Source organism: Salvelinus alpinus, chromosome 32 (assembly GCF_045679555.1).
Source record: "Salvelinus alpinus chromosome 32, SLU_Salpinus.1, whole genome shotgun sequence".
In the NCBI taxonomy this organism is placed as follows: Eukaryota; Metazoa; Chordata; class Actinopteri; order Salmoniformes; family Salmonidae; genus Salvelinus; species Salvelinus alpinus.
This window is the reverse complement of record NC_092117.1, coordinates 9,147,949-9,165,542: the sequence shown is the minus strand read 5'-3', so window position 1 is coordinate 9,165,542 and position 17,594 is coordinate 9,147,949. Positions and strand designations below refer to the sequence as shown.

Below are 17,594 nucleotides of genomic sequence, written 5' to 3'. Positions count from 1 at the left end.
CTCAAAAGTGCCCAGCTGTGCTTCTTAGTCATTTTTTCATCACCTCACACAGTAAGTCAGTAAAGTCCTTATATATATATTTATTTTTTACATCCATTCAAATTATAATAGTTCCTCACAGTATTTGAAAAATCTTTCCAACACTCTCTCCCTCGATAATCAGTGTGGCTAATAAATAGGCTATGGACATGTTGGGTGTATATGTTTCTATTTTAGTAGTCAATTTCATCTTCATACTATAGCATAGCTGTCCCCTTTATACTTGTCTTTGTCAATTAATTATCTTATAGTCTACTTTCAGGGAAGCCTAAGGTAGGCCAAGATTTTTTTAATACCTTTTAAGGAAAGAATAAATATTTGCTTGTCTCTGATATTGGCTTTGATTGACGGGTGCTATTACGGGGCGGTGCATGTGTGAGTTTGTTGATTCTCCCAATAGGCCTACAGTGAGGGAAAAAAGTATTTGATCCCCTGCTGATTTTGTACGTTTGCCCACTGACAAAGAAATTATCAGTCTATAATTTTAATGGTAGGTTTATTTGAACAGTGAGAGACAGAATAACAACAAAAATATCCAGAAAAATGCATGTCAAAAATGTTATAAATTGATTTGCATTTTAATGAGGGAAATAAGTATTTGACCCCTTCTCAATCAAAAAGATTTCTGGCTCCCAGGTGTCTTTCATACAGGTAACGAACGGAGATTAGGAGCACACTCTTAAAGGGAGTGCTCCTAATCTCAGTTTCTTACCTGTATAAAAGATACCTGTCCACAGAAGCAATCAATCAATCAGATTCCAAACTCTCCACCATGGCCAAGACCAAAGAGCTCTCCAAGGATGTCAGGGACAAGATTGTAGACCTACACAAGGCTGGAATGGGCTACAAGACCATCGCCAAGCAGCTTGGTGAGAAGGTGACAACAGTTTCTGTGATTATTCGCAAATGGAAGAAACACAAAAGAACTGTCAATCTCCCTCAACCTGGGGCTCCATGCAAGATCTCACCTCGTGGAGTTGCAATGATCATGAGAACGGTGAGGAATCAGCCCAGAACTACACAGGAGGATCTTGTCAATGATCTCAAGGCAGCTGGGACCATAGTCATCAAGAAAACAATTGGTAACACACTATGCCGTGAAGGACTGAAATCCTGCAGCGCCCGCAAGGTCCCCCTGCTCAAGAAAGCACATATACATGCCCGTCTGAAGTTTGCCAATGAACATCTGAATGATTCAGAGGACAACTGGGTGAACGTGTTGTGGTCAGATGAGACCAAAATGGAGTTCTTTGGCATCAACCCAACTTGCCGTGTTTGGAGGAGGAGGAATGCTGCCTATGACCCCAAGAAACCATCCCCACCGTCAAACATGGAGGTGGAAACATTATGCTTTGGGGGTGTTTTTCTGCTAAAGGGACAGGACAACTTCACCGCATCAAAGGGACGATGGACGGGGCCATGTACCGTCAAATCTTGGGTGAAAACCTCCTTCCCTCAGCCAGGGTATTGAAAATGGGTCGTGGATGGGTATTCCAGCATGACAATGACCCAAAACACACGGCCAAGGCAACAAAGGAGTGGCTCAAGAAGAAGCACATTAAGGTCCTGGAGTGGCCTAGCCAGTCTCCAGACCTTAATCCCATAGAAAATCTGTGGAGGGAGCTGAAGGTTCGAGTTGCCAAACGTCAGCCTCGAAACCTTAATGACTTGAAGAAGATCTGCAAAGAGGAGTGGGACAAAATCCCTCCTGAGATGTGTGCAAACCTGGTGGCCAACTACAAGAAACATCTGACCTCTGTGATTGCCAACAAGGGTTTTGCCACCAAGTACTAAGTCATGTTTTGCAGAGGGGTCAAATACTTATTTCCCTCATTAAAATGCAAATCAATTCATAACATTTTTGACATGCGTTTTTCTGGATTTTTTTGTTGATATTCTGTCTCTCACTGTTCAAATAAACCTACCATTAAAATTATAGACTGATCATTTCTTTGTCAGTGGGCAAACGTACAAAATCAGCAGGGGATCAAATACTTTTTTCCCTCACTGTATATTTCTATTCAGAAAGTTTCCTAAATTAGCCTGTCTGGACTCCATCTCTTTAATAAGATTCAAACTCTCCAGTCATGATGTAATCTTATAAAAGGCTTGTTTTCAGTAGCTTAGGCTACATTATGTCTCTCATTACAGCGTCCTCTCACTGAAGAAAATGTGTAATTGCCATCGAATGACCGCAGCAGTAGGGTTTTTGACATTATGCAAATTTTTCAGAATAGTGCTCTTTCAGTCTCTTGAAGCATGTCTGGGGAAGGTCTGCGGCGGCAGGTAGCCTAGTGGTTAGAGCGTTGGACTAGTAACCGGAAGGTTGCAAGATCGAATCCCCGAGCTGACAAGGTAAAAATCTGTCGTTCTGCCCCTAAACAAGGCAGTTAACCCACTAGGCCGTCATTGAAAATAAGAATGTGTTCTTAACTGACTTGCCTAGTTAAATAAAGTTAAAATAAAAAATAAGTGGGAGAAAACCCATGAGCTAATTTCAATGGGATCGATATTTATTTGTTTTATATGCAGAAAAGCTAACAGACAAGGACAAAGTAGGCATATATCTTTATTTTGACTCCTTTAATGTTGTGTCAATACGAAAATATGACAGATGCTTTCAAACCTGGCATTTCTTAATTTGTCTATTTAATATTTAAAAGTAATAACCTGAATAATCATAATGGAATGCCATGATATTAACGATGTGTAATGGCCATGTAAAAAAGTGAACAAACAGAATTGTGTCCTTTCTTGACCCCCCCCCCCCCCAAAAAAAAAACCTGAACGGTTATGTTGGCGACCGTGTACAGTGGCCTGGCCAATTACCATAATCTCAAATTCCAAGACTGTCACAGCCCTTTACTTTTGTTAGACCTCTTTATTTTTACAGACTAACTTGTATTTTCATTGTGGCCCATTTGGCCCTAGGACACTGAGACACATGGGTTTGCAAACACAACTTTTTAACTAAAGAAATGTTACTGTCTTTAAGTGACCATTCCATTGGCTACTTGCACCACAAATAAATGCAGGGGGAACTGTCCTCGTAGTCGAATAGTGCTCTTTCAGTCTCTTGGAAGGTCAATGATGACATCGTGTGTGTTAACCCCATCCAGCCACCAGCACTCCCCCCACAACAAACACCTTTTCCCAGGCTACTCTCTCCCCTCCCCTCCCCATCGCTCCTATTCTGCCTGGTCTGTGGTGGTGCTTTATGATAGAGGACTAGGAAGGAACCCACCACCGAGTGCCTTCTCTTTTTACAGCCTCATAAATATTGTTATCAGGGGTCCGGGAAGGAGTCCACCCTCCACCCAGAGATTTATCCCCCCGATTAGCGAGGTGCTAGCATCCTGAATCATTAATTACACAAGTAGGCTTGCAGCGCTACCACCATCTTAATTTCTTATCTCTCCTCTGTAAGATGGGGCCTCTTAATGAAGTTAATTATATGTCGCTTATGTGCGTTTTAAATGCGCTTGGATGCCGGTTCTGCTGTAGATCTGGAAGCATTCCACGAACCTGGGATCTGGACTCCATGAATCCTCCCTAACTCACACACACAGTTCTATATTACAGTTGAAATCGGGAAGTTTACATACACCTTAGCCAAATACATTTAAACTCAGTTTTTCACAATTCTTGACATTTAATCCTAGTAAAAATTCCCTGTCTTATGTCAGTTAGAATCACCACTTTATTTCAAGAATGTGAAATGTCAGAATAATAGTAGAGAATGATTCACTTCAGCTTTTATTTCTTTCATAACATTCCCAGTGGGTCAGAAGTTTACATACACTCAATTAGTATTTGGTAGCATTGCCTTTAAATTGTTTAGCTTGGGTCAAATGTTTCAGATAGCCTTCCACAAGCTTCCCACAATAAGTTGGGTGAATTTTGGCCCGTTCCTCCTGACAGAGCTGTTGTAACTGAGTCAGGTTTGTAGGCCTCCTTGCTCGCACACGTTTTCTCAGTTCTGCCCACACATTTTCTATGGGATTGAGGTTTTGTGATGGCCACTCCAATACCTTGACTTTGTTGTCCTTAAGCCATTTTGCCACCACTTTGGAAGTATGCTTGGGGTCATTGTCCATTTGGAAGACCCATTTGTGACCAAGCTTTAACTTCCTGACTGATGTCTTGAGATGTTGCTTCAATATATCCACATAATGTTCCTTCTTTATGTTGCCATCTATTTTGTGAAGTGCACCAGTCCCCCCTGCAGTGAAGCACCCCCACAACATGATGCTGCCACCCCCACAACATGATGCTGCCACCCCCATGCTTCACGGTTGGGATGGTGTTCTTCGGCCTGCAAGCCTCCCCCTTTTTCCTCCAAACATAACGATGGTCATTATGGCCTGCAAGCATTCTTTTTCCTCCAAACATAACGATGGTCATTATGGCCAACCAGTTATATTTTTGTTTCATCAGACCAGAGGACAGTTCTCCAAAAAGTACGATCTTTGTTCCCATGTGCAGTTGCAAACCGTAGTCTGGCTTTTTTATGACAGTTTGGAGCAGTGGCTTCTTCCTTGCTGAGTGGCCTTTCAGGTTATGTTGATATAGGACTCGTTTTACTGTGGATATAGATAGTTTTGTGCATGTTTCCTCCAGCATCTTCACAAGGTCCTTTGCTGTTGTTCTGGGATTGATTTTCACTCCTTCTCACCAAAGTACGTTCATCTCTAGGAGACAGAACACGTCTCCTTCCTGAGCGGTATGACGGCTGCGTGGTCCCATGGTGTTTATACTTGCGTACTATTGTTTGTACAGATGAACGTGATACCTTCAGGCATTTGGAAATTGCTCCCAAGGATGAACTAGACTTGTGGAGGTCAACAGTTTTTTTCTGAGGTCTTGGCTGATTTCTCATGATGTCAAGTAAAGAGGCACTGAGTGTGAAGGTAGGCCTTGAAATACACCTCCAATTGACTATCAGAAGTTCTAAAGCCATGACATCATTTTCTGTAATTTTAAAAGCACAGTCAACTTAGTGTATGTAAACTTCTGACTGACTGGAATTGTTATACAGTGAATTATAAGTGAAATAATCTGTCTGTAAACAATTGTTGGAAAAATGACTTTTGTCATGCACAAAGTAGATGTCCTAACCAACTTGCCAAAATTATAGTTTAACAAGAAATTTGTGGAGTGGTTGAAAAACAAGTTTTAATGACTCCAACCTAAGTGTATGTAAACTTCAGACTTCAACTGTACCTCTGGCTCTATTACGTACTGTGGGTGTCTGGATTTCTCTTTTCTTAATATTCCGTGACCATGTCCCTACAGTGCCTTCGGAAAGTATTCAGACCCCTTGACTTTTTCCACATTTTGTTACGTTACAGCCTTATGCTCATCAATATACACACAATGACAAAGCAAAAACAGCTGTTGCGGAATGCTTGTGCTTCTAGTTCCGACAGTGCAGCAATATTTAACAAGTAATTTCACAACAACTACCTTATACACACAAGTGTAAAGGGATGAATATGGATGAGCGATGGCAAGATGCAGTAGATGGTATAGAGTACAGTATATACATATGAGATGAGTAATGTATGTAACATTATATAAAGTGGCATTGTTTAAAGTGACTAGAAACATTTATTACATCCAATTATGAATTATTAAAGTGGCTAGACTCATCTCTGTTGGCAGCAGCCACTCAATGTTAGTGGTGGCTGTTTAACAGTCTGATGGCCTTGAGATAGAAGCTGTTTTTCAGACTCTGTCTCAGCTTTGATGCACCTGTACTGACCTCGCCTTCTGGATGGTAGCACGGTGAACAGGCAGTGGCTCGTTTGGGTTGTCCTTGATGATCTTTTTGGCCTTCCTGTGACATCGGGAGCTGTAGGTGTCCTGGAGGGCAGGTAGTTTGCCCCCGGTGATGCGTTGTGCAGACCGCACCACCCTCTGGAGAGCCCTGCGGTTGTGGGCGGTGCAGTTGCCATACCAGGCATCTGTAAAAGTTTGTGAGGGTTTTAGGTGACAAGCCAACGTTCTTCAGCTTCCTGAGGTTGAAGAGGCGCTGTTGCGGCTTCTTCATTACACTGTATGTGTGGGTGGACCATTTCAGTTTGTCAGGGATGTGTACGCCAAGGAACAGGGAGTACATTTCTTTTTTCTTGTGGTATCCAATTGGTAGTTAGTCTTGTCTCATCGCTGCAACTCCTGTACGGACTCAGGAGAGGCGAAGTCCGAAACGCATCCCAGCCAAGCCGCACTGCTTCTTGACACAATGCCCACTTAACCCAGAAGCCAACCGCACCATTGTGTCGGAGGAAACACCGTACACCTGGCGACCATGTCAGCGTGTGCGCTGCGCCCGACCCCCCACAGGAGTCGCTAGTGCACGATGGGACAAGGACAACCCTGCCGGCCAAACCCTCCCCTAACCCGGACGATGCTGGGCCAATTGTGCGCTGCCCTATTGGTCTCCCGGTCGCTGCCGGTTGCGACAGAGCCTGGACTCAAACCCAGAATCTCTAGTGGCACCGCTAGCACTGCTATGCAGTGCCTTAGACCACTGCGCCACTCAGGAGGCTGGTGATGTTGTTTCCTACCTTCACCACCTGGGTGCGGCCCGTCAGGAAGTCCAGGACACAATTACACAGGGCAGGGTTCAGACCCAGGGCCTCGAGCTTGGAGGGTACTATGGTGTTGAATGCTCAGCTATAGTCAATGAACAGCATAATTACATAGGTATTCCTTTTGTCCAGATGGGATAGGGCAGTGTGCAGTGTGATGGCGCTTGCATCGTCTGTGGACCTATTGGGGAGGTAAGCATATTGAATTTGTTTTATTTCACCTTTATTTAACCAGGTAGGCCAGTTGAGATCAAGTTCTAATTTACAACTGCGACCTGGCAAAGATAAAGCAAAGCAGTGCGACACAAACAAGACAGAGTTACACATGGAATAAACAAACGTATAGTCAATAACACAATAGAAAAAGTCTATATACAGTATGTGCAAATGGCGTGAGGTGGTAAGGCAATAGAAGCGAAGTAATTACAGTTTAGCAAATTGACACTGGAGTGATAGATGTACAGATGATGTGCAAGTAGAAATACCGGTGAGCAAAAAAGTAATTAAAACAATATGGGGATGAGGTAGGTAGTTGGATGGGCTATTCACAGATGGGCTGTGTACAGCTGCAGCGATCGGTAAGCTGTTCAGATAGCTGATGCTTAAAGTTAGTGAGAGAGATATAAGTCTCCAACTTCAGCAATTTTTGCAATTCGTTCCAGTCATTGGCAGCAGAGAACTGGAAGGAAAGGCGGCCAAAGCAGGTGTTGGCTTTGGGGATGACCAGTGAGATATACCTGCTGGAGCGCTGCTACGGGTGGGTGTTATGGTGACCAGTGAGCTGAGATAAGGCGGAGCTTTACCTAGCAAAGACTTATAAATGACCTGGAGCCAGTTGGTCTGGCTACGTATATGTAGCGAGGGCCAGTCGACGAGAGCATACATGTCGCAGTGGTGGGTGGGGCGTTGGTGACAAACCGGATGGCACTGTGATAGACTGCATCAAGTTTGCTGAGTAGAGTGTTGGAGGCTATTTTGTAGTTTTACAAGGGTATGTTTGGCAGCGTGAGTGAAGGAGGCTTTGTTGTGAATTAGGAAGCCGATTCTAGATTTAATTTTGGATTGTAGTTGCTTAATGTGATTCTGGAAGGAGAGTTTACAGTCTAGCCAGACACCTAGGTATTTGTACTTGACACATTCTAAGACAGAACCGTCCAGGGTAGTGATGCTAGTCGGGCGGGTGCGGGCAGCGATCGGTTGAAAAGCATGCATTTAGTTTTACTAGCGTTTAACAGCAGTTAGAGCAGTTGAAGCTCGTTTGGAGGTTAATTAACACAGTGTCTAAAGAAGGGCCAGATGTATACAGAATGGTGTCTGCGTAGAGGTGGATCAGGGAATCACCAGCAGCAAGAGCGACATCGTTGATATACACAGAGAAGAGTCGGCCCGAGAATTGAACCCTGTGGTACCCCCATAGAGATTGCCAGAGGTCCGGACAACAGGCCCTCCGATTTGACACACTGAACTCTGAGAAGTATTTGTGAACCAGGAGAGGCAGTCATTTATTGAGTCTGACGATAAGAATACGGTGATTGACAGAGTGGAAAGCCTTGGCCAGGTCAATGAAGTGGGTCTAGGGTGACAGGTAAGATGGCGATGATAGGAACGTTGACTAGTCTCTCAAAGCACTTCATGATGACCGAAGTTAGTGCTACGAGGCGATAGTCATATAGTTCAGTTACTTTTGCATTCTTGGGTACAGGAACAATGTGTAACTGTACTGTTAACAGCTTAGCTTCCTCCACTGTCCGACTGCCCCATACTGTGCTCAAACCAGTGATCATCTGCTTCGCATACACATGACCGCCCTCCTTGACAACGTTCCAACATGTTGAGCCACCCAAAAAGGTACCGATTGGATGGCTCCATCCCTGACATTCAAGCTTACGGCATATTCTTAACTCCGTTACATATGGTCATTACATCACCACATACTAAGTAGTATGCAAGTGTGGATATTGGGACCGAGTTCATGACTGCACAAATCCCATGCAAAGTATAGCAGCCTCCCATAGAAAGGAGATAATGCCCATAGGGGGCACAAGGGCACATGCCCCCTCAGATTTCTCCTGTTTTTTAATTTGTCAGATGTTAAATGAATGACTAAATGTTTTTTCATAATTATTTATAAAAATATCTGTCAGTGGTATTTTGCGGATGGGCCACACTGACTGGACCAGGCAAAGAGTACTCTTCCCCCCAATTCTCCCTAGTAAGTGGTGCAGAGCAGAGAGAGAGTGACGGTGTTTAATTTGAGTTTAGCTGCCGGTGATGGGAAGGACTCGCAAGAGGTATGCTTGTAAATTGACATTTGATCAAGCTATGGAGCCTATCCTTCTTGATGAATAAATAAAATCGAGATGTTATGATTCTCTGTAATTCTAGCCACCTAGCAATTTTATGAAGTTGGCTTTAGCTAGCCAGCTAGATAGGTTCCCGATCGCCCAGTCACATAACTAGCACCAAGCCACTTCAGGCTATCAATCAAGTTAGAGTAGCTTGTCAAACTATCTTAGCTGGCATGCCTGCTGGCAAGTTTGCAGGTCTTTAGAAATACAAGCAATTACTAAATGTACTGAATAAGACTCACATTCCTTTCAATCTTTTACCCAGATTTTAGCAGAGAAGCACATTTAGTTTAAAAAGCAAACCACCAGTCAGGAGGATACAGACAGCTCAATAGTTATGCAGATAAATACTTAGTTTTACATGCAATCTGAGAAAGGGAATACCTAGTCAGTTGCACAACTGAATGCATTCAACATTTAACCCAACCTCTCTGAATTAGAGAGGTGCCGGAGGCTGCCTTAATCAACGACCACGTCGTCAGTGCCCAGGGGGGCAGCTGTTGGGGGTTAACTGCCATGCTCAAGGGCAGAACGGAAGATTTTCCCACCTTGCCGGCTCTGGGATTCGAACCAGCGACCTTTTAGTTACTGGCCCAATGCTTTTAACCGCTAAGCTACCTGGCACCATATGATAATATCATGTGTGTTATGATCCCATGTTACTGCGATGTCATATCTTAGACATGTTAGTGCAGGATAGAGACAAATGTGTTTGATGGGGTTGAGGTCAGGGTTCTGTGCAGACCAGTCAAGTTCTTCCACACCGATCTTGACATACCCTTTCTGTATGGACCTCGCTTTGTGCACGGGGCATCATCAGGCTGAAACAGGAAAGGGCCTTACCCAAACTGTTGCCATAAAGTTGGAAGCTCAGTACCGTCTAGAATGTCATAGCATTAAGATTTCCTTTCACTGGAGCTAAGGGGCCTAGCCCAAACCATGAAAAACCTCCCCAGACCATTATTCCTCCTCCAAACTTTAGTTGGCACTATGCATTGGGGCAGGGAGCACTCTCCTGGCATCCGCCGAACCGCCAGATGGTGAAGCGTGAACTCATCAGAATGCGTTTCCACTGCTCTAGTCTGCCAATGGCGGCGACCTTTACACCACTCCAGCTGACGCTTGGGATTGCACATGGTGACCTTAGGCTTGTGTGCGGCTGCTTGGCCATGGAAACCCATTTCATGAAGCTTCCAGAGGCAGTTTGGAACTCGGTAGTGAGTGTTGCTGCCGAGGACAGATGATTTTTATGCGCTCGGTTATCACGTTCTGTGAGCTTGTGTGGCCTACCACTTCGCGGCTGAGCTGTTGCTCCTAGACGTTTCCACTTCACAATAACTGCCCCGGTGAACTGTGGCATCCTATGACGTTGCCATGTTGAAAGTCACTGAGCTCTTCGTTAAGGATGTGTGCTCAATTTTATACACCTATCAGCAACGGGTGTGGCTTAAATAGCAGATTCTAAAAGGGTGTCCACATACTTTTGTATGTACAATTATCTCTAAGGTCCCTCAGTCGAGCAGTAAATTTTAAACACAGATTCGACCAGGGAGGTTTTCCAATGCAAAAAAGGGCAGCTATTGAATATCCCTTTGAGCACGAGGAAGATGTTCATTACACTTTTGATAGTCACAACGATACAGGCGTCTTTCCTGGATTTCACCATGATGAAAATGGTGAGTTGAAGGGCAGTGATAGGAGAATACAACACTAACCTATTTGACAGAGAGAAATGGAAGCCTGTACAGAATTGAATATATTCCAAAACATGCATTCTGTTTGCAACAAGGCACTAAAGTAAAAATGTGGCAAAGAAAATATTTGTCCTGAACGCTTTGTTTGGGACAACACATCTTCAAGCATAGTGGTGGCTGCATCATGTTATGTGTATGCTTTTCATCAGTATACAAAGAAACAGAACAGAGCTAAGACCTGGTAGTCTGCTTTTCAACAGGCACTCAAATATACACTGGAGTTGCCAAGACATTGAATGTTCCCGAGTGGCCTAGTTAGTTTTGGCTTAAATCTGTCTACATGAAAATGGCTGTCTAGCTCTTGGACTTACCCAGAAAAACACAAATGTTGGACTGTCTCAGGGGTTTGAATACTTACGTAAATTGGATATTCATTTTTCAATACTTGCGTATGAATTCAAAATGTCTCACCCATCTACACACAGTAGATGGGTGAGACATTTTGAATTCAGGTTGTAACAAATTGTGGAATACGTTCTGAAGGCACGGGATTGCTGATGCTTTGTATTGTCACGAACCGGCTCGAAGTTCATAACAAAATACCATTGTTAATTGTGTGTGTGTGAGTGTTTTGCATGCATACATGTGATATGCAGGGTGTTGAAAGGTGCCAAAGCATTCAAACAAAAGGCCACAAAAATACCACAACAAAATCTATAAAGGTGTCTGCATGGAGAGAGTCTCCTCCATGAATGGGGAAGTGGTGTATTTATCCTGGGACACACCCGGGCCCAGGTGGGTCCCATGTCGCTAACGACCCTCTCGGCTCCACCCATCGGCATCCTAATAAGGAAAACGAGAGCAAAGAGAAAAAAAATACAGTAGACAGAGTGGGAGGGTACCCCCTGTATATAGCCTCGGTATTGGAATTTTGTGTTACTTTTAATAAACGTTTTTACTTTAATTTATTTAGTAAATATTTTCTTAACTCTATTTCTTGAACTGCATTGTTAGTTAAGGGCTTGTTAGTAAGCATTTCACGGTAAGGTCTACACCTGCACATGTGACAAATGTGATTTGATTTGAATAAAAATATTTGAAAAGCCCCAATCTACACAAACCTATTCACGTTAACTGCTTTTTTGTTGTTGTCATGTTGAATATTGTTATTCACAGGGGTACAAAAGTGTTGCAAGTGTTGGTACCACCAGGTGGTGGTGTGCACCTCATAAATAAAATGCCCTGAGGAAACCAAACACTGAGGCCCAGCAGAGAGTCCCATCAACAGTATACAACTCCACTTGGATCAATTCACTTTTAATGACAAATACTTTTCATGTTTTTCAGGATCACTGACCAGCGGTTTGAGAAGGTGCCATATTTTGTCTTTGGGGACTTCAACTTCAGGTTGGATACAAGGCAGGTTATCGAGGTAAGCACATTGATGCATGTGTTGCGAACATATCAGTTAGTGTCTACACTATATGTGATTTGGCACATGCACCTTGACATGGATAGGTGTTGCTGATATCTCTCTGTGTGTGTGTGTGTGTGTGTGTGTGTGTGTGTGTGTGTGTGTGTGTGTGTGTGTGTGTGTGTGTGTGTGTGCACAGTTTTCTAGGGTTTGTGGGGGACAACAGCCATCACAGTTATCGCTCATTTTCACCCCTCCACTGTCGTTGGCCCAGCTGTCTTTGCCAACCAACCCTCCAAGTCCATTATGTTATCGTGCAGTCCCCCTTCACTTTCTCTCTCTCTTCCTTCCTCTCTCCCTCCCTTTCTCTTGGTGCAAATTACGCCACATTAGCGTCAGTGTAGTCATTCAGCAATCCTCATCAGGAGATTGGGGGGCTGTAGGATAACAAGCCATAAAGTTCCACACAGACAGTGGAGCTCCATGATAAGAGAGAGACTAGCCACTTGTGGGGCGAACCCTGCTCCCACCACACAATGGCACCTCAAATCAGTGGCTCTGTTCAAGTCGTGGGGATTGTTAATTTGGGAGAAGACCCTATGTCTCAAAAGGGAAGGGGAAGAGGAGTGGGGAGGAGGGGGTGGGCGGTTGTTGAATGGAGGGCTTTTGCTCAAATGATTCAGGAAATACTTCATCCTGTGAGGTAAAGTGAGAAGGGCCTTTTGAGCGGGGAGTGTAGTTTAACCATCGAAACACTAGGGGAGGAATTTAATAGAATACTTAATTGAACGCAGAGGTCACGTGCTATTCCTCGTAGGCAAACATTAAATGAGCATGTTGTTTCACGCTGCTGTGTTCAGCTGCTGGGTTGTTGCGTGTGTGACCATATGATGTTTTCTACTGTATCTTATCACATTGATATATTGCGTAGTCTAGTCTTTCGGCGGTACATTGAATTCCACAGCCGTATTTAGGGCACAATAGAGCTGCTGATCATGTGAGAATATTATGCTTTGGAGATAATAGTGATCGCATCACAAAACCAGGACAAAAATATTACCTGATTTGGGAGATGTTCATTCATAGAATGTCCCTTTGGAAAAAAGGATTGTTGACATTTGACATTTGTATCTAAACGCATAATTGATCATCAAAGTTGGCATATTTATAACATTTTGGCTAACCAAGGCCTCCTTTAAATCTCCATAATGTTTAATCTGTAAGTGCTACAAAGCAAGAATTGGTGTCAAATTAAGCTTTTTCCGCCTGCTCTGTAATATGAGTAGTATTTTGATTTCAATAATAAAAAATAAAAGTGTTAATTTTGGCACTTTTTTTTAAAATTTAGTCTATTCTTAGTAATTTTGACTACAATATCATTGCCTCAATCACATTTTTGTCATTTGAATAATGAGAGAGTAGTAGCAGAATAACCAGATGCTGCTGCAAAGTATTGGCAAATTAGTATGGGTTGCACCTCCATCACTCGGTCACGTCATTGCCATTGTTATCAACGTTCCACAGACGCCGCAGCCACATTGATGTCCAAAAGTAGAACGGGAGCTAATGACTGTTTCGCCCAGTGATGCAGTCGAGTTACTAAACTTCGAGATCGATTCGAGTCCCAAGTCCTCTGTGCTCGAGTCCCAAGTCCATGGTCGAGTCACCAGTCCCTATGGCTGAATTCCGAGTCCCAAGTCCTCGAGTCCCAAGTCCATGGTCGAGTCACCAGTCCCTATGGCTGAATTCCGAAGTCCTCTGTGCTCGAGTCCCAAGTCCATGGTCGAGTCACCAGTCCCTATGGCTGAATTCCGAAGTCCTCTGTGCTCGAGTCCCAAGTCCATGGTCGAGTCACCAGTCCCTATGGCTGAATTCCGAGTCCCAAGTCCTCGAGTCCCAAGTCCATGGTCGAGTCACCAGTCCCTATGGCTGAATTCCGAAGTCCTCTGTGCTCGAGTCCCAAGTCCATGGTCGAGTCACCAGTCCCTATGGCTGAATTCCGAAGTCCTCGGTGCTCGAGTCCCAAGTCCATGGTCGAGTCACCAGTCCCTATGGCTGAATTCCGAGTCCCAGTGCTCGAGTCAATAAATTGTTTGCTATCCCTTTTCCTTACTTTCTGTGCCACAAAATGTTTGCATATAGGCTACTGGTTATATGTTACTAGAGCCACGTTCAGTTAAAAAAACGATCTTGAATGTTGGAGATAGAAATTCCATAAATAGAGCCGACGTTATTCATTATTCTACATGTCAAAGAGACATGTTTGTTCTACATAGCATATTTCTATCTTAATATTCCAAAACATTGCATCCTGCATCCAGGTTGTTAGCTGTAGCTGACTAATGAGGTAACATGACTGAACAAGGTGCAGCCTAAACAAATGGTTAACGGTCCGGTCCGATAGTAGCCTAGTTTTAGAACGGCCCGCGTTATGCTTTATGAATATGAAATGCGTCCCACCAATGCACGATAGAAAGAGAAAAAAAATTAGCGGCAGTATTATAGATCATGTCTTTTGAACTAGAATCAAGCCGTTTTCTCTGAAGAAAAGAGGAAGACTTGGCTACGTAGGCTACAGAACCTGTATATGAAATGCAGTGGGAAAAGTGGGAGGGTTGAGCGAGACTACATTTCAAAGACAGCCTACTTTTCTATAGCCTACTCATGGGAGAGAAAAACATGTTTTCCTATTAGTCAATGCTGCTATTGTTTTTATTTTCACAAAGCAGCTTGTGTTTCTTAACCAGGTAAAGGGTAGCTAACTAGAAGGCTGGCGGTGACTGGTTAGCTAATGTGAAGCAACAGAGTCGCCTGCGCGATGTGTATAATCGGAGGCGGAGCGGTGGCTGCCTGTCTGCCCACGCTCATCGCTTGCTCCCCCGCAGCTCACCAGCTCATTGCTAGCTGCCCCACAGCTCATCAGAATACTGTATGTAGGCTGTGTTTGCCTAGTGTGACTCATCCTGAATTGAACTACGCTGCGAATCTGTGCTGCTAATATTAATTGTGTTTATCAATCTTTCCAAAAACTCTTGTCCAGTCACTTAGTCAGATTTTAGTCACAGGGAAAATGTTGTCTCGTTTTAGTAAACTGAAATGTTTTTTTTTTTTTTCTGTCTATTTAGACAGTTATAGTCTCTTCAATTTGCCACTGGAAAATAGGTGTTTGACTAATATTTTTGTCACTATTTTTGTCTGCACTAATTTATGAATATTGAATAATATAAACAGGAATATTAAAATATCACAGATTTAGATTTGGCAATTTTCTATATATATATTGTTTAACATAATATACTCTACGGGCATATCAAAGTTCCAGCGTGGGATCTCTGCTAGTTTTAAAGTTATGGCCCATTTTATACAGAAAAATTGGTATAGTAGGCAATGTAACAAATCACAGCTCTCCTGTAGCATTGCACATCCTGCACATTACCAACAGAGGGTGACCATTTTGAATCCATTTTCACATTCACTCAGTAATGCTTGCAAATTTGATCATAACTCTAAAAGTAGCAAAGATGCCACTGGAACTTGTATATCCGCGTGGAGTATATTATGTTAAACAATATATGGAAACATTTGCCAAATCAAACATTTCGTTTTTTCTATATTCATACATTTATGTAAAAATAATCATATTTGAAATCAAAATACTACTCATTACAGAGCAAGTGGTGAAACTTAATATTTTGTAGCACCTACAAATGAAACATGGAGTCTTAAAGGAGGCCTGGGTGAGGCCAAAATGTCATAAATATGCCAACTTTCATCAATTATTTCCCAATTATGCTTCAACATACTTATGTCACATACACTGAGTATTACAAACATTAGGAACACCTTCCTAATATTGAGTTGCACTAAAATCATCAGGACATGGAATCTACAAGGTATCGAAAGCATTCCACAGGGATTCTGGTCCATGTTGACTCAAGTTGGCTGGATGTCCTTTGGGTGGTGGACCATTTTTGATACACACGGGAAACTGTTGAGCGTGTGAAACCCAGCACCATTGCAGTTCTTGACACAAGCCAGTGCTCCTGGCGCCTACTATCATACCCCGTTCAAAGGCACTTAAATCTGTTGTCTTGCTGATTCAGCCTCTGAATGGCACACATACACCATCCATGTCTCAATTGTCTCAAGGCTTAGAAATCATTCCTTAACCTGTCTCCTTCCCTTCATCTACACTGATTGAAGTGGATTTAACAAGTGACATCAATAAGGGATCATAGCTTTCACCTGGATTCACCTTGTCAGTCTGTCATGGAAAGAGCAGGTGTTCTTAATGTTTTGGATACTCATTGTATATGCCAACAATCCTCCTTCCAAAGGACCATTCTATGGATTCAATTTTGTGAAAATCCACAAAATCATGTATTTTTTTTGTCCTGGTTTCGTGAGGAATCACTCAATACAGTAAGCTAAGGTCCCAAGTGCACAGCAGCCACAGCCTAAGAGGGTAGAGCATATGCCGGAAGAATAATCAGAGAACATTGAGACCATTTTGAATCAAAGACACTCGCCCCAACATCTAAGTTACCTCGATTGAGGAATATGAAGTGGTTAGCATGACTGTGATCATTATATACAAACATATCATATGGTGGCCATTAGTTTCATATTCCAGCTACCGCTGAGACATTGGGTTATTATGACTATAGAAAATCCAAATTGTGCTAGATTAGAGAGAAATAATGTAGAACAAAAAGTAAATCCTGGTATAATGCTGCCAAAGTGTTTAATATTACAACGTTTCTAACCCAAACTGGGTGATCATAGAAATATAACCGTCAGAAAGAATATCATCCCAGTACGTCACCATATTTATCCCCCGTGACTAATCTAGATCAGACACCCCCTCCTTCCTCCTCCCCCCTTTGCTCTGTGGTAGGTAAGTAGTCACCCTCTCTGTGTCTCTGCCACTGAAATGCTGTTTAAGTGTACTAGGGGTCATGACCCCTTTTCCAGGGATGTGTAAGGCTAGCACCGGTTTGTGTCCGTCTCTGCCTCCTCCCCTCCGCCCAACTCCTTTCTCATGCACCTTCAATATCCCCACCACACACACACACACACACACACACACACACACACACACACACACACACACACACACACACACACACACACACACACACACACACACACACACACACACACACACACACAGTGTTCCTGATTGATTTTCCCTGCGTGAAGGGGTGGTGCCGCCACAGGGGGTGGGGCTCTTCAGTCCAGAGAGTACCTCAGGAAGTCAGATCTGTGGGCCATGAAGCCCCTTCTACCACCGCTCTATTCTCACACACAAACACACACTTTCTCTCCTCTCACACACACCCCTCTCCTTCCCTTTACTCCTTCCAAAGAGGTCCTCATACTCACCCTTTAACGGGACAACACCAAAGGCTGATGACATCATCCAAGGGGCTCGGCCCGTTAGAGGCAGCATTCTACTCATATAAAACCGTCCAGCGCAGAGCTCACCAGTCTGATTTAATGGTGA

The 17,594-nt window shown here is 43.4% G+C and overlaps 1 protein-coding gene across 4 annotated transcripts in view; it reads left to right on the top strand.

Annotated features, from left to right (window-relative positions):
• The window catches only part of LOC139562071 (inositol polyphosphate-5-phosphatase A-like), a 268,112-nt gene that overhangs the window by 171,186 nt on the left and 79,332 nt on the right, over positions 1-17,594 (top strand). For all 4 annotated transcript variants that reach the window (XM_071379382.1, XM_071379386.1, XM_071379384.1 and 1 more), the window contains exon 9: positions 12,022-12,106. In XM_071379382.1, coding sequence (XP_071235483.1) covers positions 12,022-12,106 — 85 coding nt within the window. The remainder of the gene's footprint in view (positions 1-12,021; positions 12,107-17,594) is intronic.